Genomic DNA, 3,538 nt, shown 5'->3' on the forward strand with positions numbered 1-3,538 from the left:
CTCCAAGGACACATCCACCAAAGACGTTTATCACCCAGAACCTTTGCTCTGGGGCTGGCAGCTGAAAGGTGGTTTACTAGCAGACCAAGTCCCCACCAGCCTCCACAGAGCTGAGTGTTCTCTGCTGGGATGGGGCTGGGAGCTGCTGGAGGGGGGTCCTGTTCTCGATCACATGGGGACTTTCAAGGGGCTGGAGGGGGTTCCTGTACTGGCTCACAGGGGGACTTTCAAGGGAGCAACTGCTGTTCGTTCCCAGGAGTGCATCCCAACGCCAGCCCAGTCACACACCTCCCCTCCTCCCCCCGTGTCCAGATTCACGGCAGACAGAAATGGGAGAAGGGTTTGTTTGGTGCAGAGGAGAAACACTCACTGCAGCATCCTTGCTGCACGAGCCGTGCGCCGGGCAGGCAGGCGTGTGGGGGAGAGCAGCGAGCTCCTTCAGACCCCCTCGGGCCCTGCTGTAGGGCTGTTATCTCTGGAGGCGTTCCAGACTCCCCTTTTTTCACAGAGCATTGACAGGTGGGCTCTTAGTAGAGCATCTCCCCAGCTCTTTGTAGCAGTTGCTCTCTCTCATAAATAGAATCATAGAACTGTTGTGTTTGGAAGAGACCTTTAAGATCATCAAGTCCAACCGTTCCCCAGCACTGCCAGGTCCCCACAGGCCCATGTCAGTGGTGCTGAGGCACCACATCTCCACGGCCTGGAAACCCCTCCAGGGGTGGGGACTCCACCACTGCCCTGGGCAGCCTGGCACAGCCCTGGGCAACCCTCCAGGGCAAGAAATTGTTCCTCAGGGACAACTGAAACCTCCCCTGGGGCAACTTGAGGCCACTTCCTCTGGTTCTATCACTTGCCTCTTGGGAGAAGAGATCGACCCCCCCTGGCTCCAGGCTCCTGTCAGGAGCTGTGCAGAGCCAGAAGGTCTCCTCTGAGCCTCCTTTGCTCCAGGCTCAGCACCCCCAGCTCCCTCAGCTGCTCCTCACAGGACCTGTGCTCTAGAACAACTCTGTCATGCGATACCACACACACCTATTTTACCTGCATCTCTCTATGTTGACATAATTACAAATCAGCAGAGGCTGCCCTCAGCAATGGCAATACAGTTACTTAGCTTTTACGATTAGCATTTAATGCAGCACTTTTTTGTTTTAATATTAATTTGACTTAAGCAGGTCCTTCTGCGAGGTGTCCAAGCTCTCTTGCTATGTGTGTGCTGTACCTCGGGTGCTCTGGGAACAGCTTTGCACATGTGTCTCAGCACCCAAGGGTGCAGATCATGCCCTGCTGGGTTCAGAAGCACCTAACTCCCTGAGGAGGGGGTTCGGGCCCCAGTGGGTGCCCAGGTAGCCACGAGTGTCTCTTTCCTGGGTGGTGAGGACTAGATCCTCCAAGGCACCAAAGCACCAGACTCCACAACATCCTGAGGCGTGTGCAGGAGCTGGTCACCCAGGTGTCCCTGACGGCAAGGGCTGGAGGCAAAACCACCATCCTGGGCACACCTGGGATTGATCTTTCAGTGGATGACAAGGGGGTAATACCCCGGAAAGAGTTTTTGTGTTGATACAGGTGCCTTGAACTGAAAAAAATACTGTTTGATGCCCCCTGCAAGTGAGTGTTTAATGCTAAGTAGCCGTTTCTCTTCAACTGCACACAGGATCATACGGACGAAGGTGCAGCAGCCACCCAATCAGCAGGTCCCAGCCTCCAGTCACAGCATAGGTAAGGAAAACTTTTTATTTTTAAATATAAAAAAAAAAAAGCATAATGGATTACAAATATTCTAAAGAACTTTTAATCATTCTTATGGACAGATAATTCTGCATAAAACACTTCAGCACACGTGCTAATGCGACTTCTTTGTCATTCTCCAAGGGCTGAACATAGTAAATGAATTTTATAAATACTGCTAAAAGGTTTTGAATTTTACTGATTATTATGATAAATAGCTTTCACCATGAGACAGAAAATTGAAATCTAAACCAAAAAAACCCCACTAATGGGGGTCTATAGAATGTCAGATAATTAAAGTAATAAATCAAGAAAGGGATACTTATTCATAACATTTTCTGCATCATTAGTCAGTAAGTAGTTTTGAATGTGTTTTTTTCATCTATCAACCAACCCTTCCATAATTCTTTGTGCACTTCCAGTCTTGAGTGAAGAGGTAGCAAAACTTTCTGAAACTTTCAATTCAGCCACAGAGCAGCGATGCTGTGCCCGAGGCGGGCGGTGCCAGCGGCAGGGGTGGCCTGGCTGCTGCGGCACCGTCGGCCCTTCACGAGGCTGGTGGTGTTTTTCTGGGGGGGCTGGAGGGGCTCGGGCAGGGCTCACTCCTGCTTTTTTTTGTCCTTGTTTTGTGAAAGCTGCTGCGGCACAGGCAAGCCCTTGCTCTGTAGGCAGAAGGGAGGTGGGATAGGGGCCCTGGTTGCTCTCTGCCTTTGTGCGGTCACCTGTGAAATGGGCAAACGCTTGATACCCATGCCTTGGCAAGGGTGGGCTGGCACTGTGAGACACAGATTGTGGGTGCAGAGCTGCAGGAACCCTTCACGCTTGTCAAAGAAGTCATGCTGCAGTCCCGTGTCCTGAGCTGTTACTTCTTGGAAGTGCCCAAACAATCTCAGAGGAGGAAAAGCATCCATTTTGCTATGGTGGTTAAGCGGTGTCTCTCTCTGAGAGGAACAGAGAGGAGAAATCTTGTTTCTTAGGGATAATAGATCAGGGATTGAAAGTAAGTGAGTAGAAGATTGCTAAGTAGAAGTGACCACCTTGCATTAAGCAGCAGGGGTTCCTGACACAGGGTTCCTCCCTGTGGGCTGTGGCTGGGTTTTTCAGCGTGCTGCTGCAGGGCACTCTCTGTGCCTGGGGACACGGCGATGTGCCAGCGCCGGCTCAGCCGGTGAGCTGGTGGAGGTGATGGTGATGCTCCCTCCTCTGCCTGCTTCTGTACAGCCTCAGACTCCTGCAGCATCACACAGACAAGTGTCTGCAGCCCTGGCCCACATCCCCAGGCTTGTGCTGGCTGTGGTGAATAACCCCCATTGGCTGGACAGAGCCAGGACCCTTTCCTGAGAGCTCTGGCAAAGCAAAGTAGATTTAATTCATATTTTGGGGAGCTTCAGGGTCTTTTCTCCATGGTTCCTGGGCAACCCCAGCTCCCTAGGGGGTCTATCACTGCCTGGAGGGTGATAGCTTGGGCAGGCAGCAAACCAATTACAGCAAGTGCTGGTCCACTTCCACGAGATCCCTGTGCCAGGAGGCTGGCTGCCTGCACTGAGACCTCACTGGGTGCCAGTTTCCAGAGGCTCCCCTCTCTGCTTGGCTGTGCTCCCAGCCAGCTCCAACCACCTTGCTGATGGCAGAATCCCAGCATGGTGGGGGTCGGATGTGACCCCCGGAGATCATCTCGTCCAACCCCCCCTGCTAAAGTAGGGTCGCCCACAGCAGGGTGCCCATGGTGGCATGCAGGTGGGTTTGGGATCCCTCCAGAGCAGGAGACTCCACCGCCTCTCTGGGCAGCTGCTCCAGGCTCTGCACCCTC

The 3,538-nt window shown here is 52.9% G+C and overlaps 1 protein-coding gene across 1 annotated transcript in view; it reads left to right on the forward strand.

Annotated features, from left to right (window-relative positions):
* Positions 1-3,538, forward strand: part of LOC103767911 (paired box protein Pax-5) — a gene marked incomplete at both ends in the record, with an annotated part of 7,190 nt that overhangs the window by 2,844 nt on the left and 808 nt on the right. The window contains one exon of the mRNA XM_008935044.1: positions 1,655-1,719. Within this exon, the coding sequence (XP_008933292.1) occupies positions 1,655-1,719 (65 nt within the window). The remainder of the gene's footprint in view (positions 1-1,654; positions 1,720-3,538) is intronic.

The sequence above is a fragment of the Merops nubicus genome, unplaced genomic scaffold (genome assembly GCF_000691845.1).
Source record: "Merops nubicus isolate BGI_N331 unplaced genomic scaffold, ASM69184v1 scaffold26212, whole genome shotgun sequence".
NCBI lineage: Eukaryota > Metazoa > Chordata > Aves > Coraciiformes > Meropidae > Merops > Merops nubicus.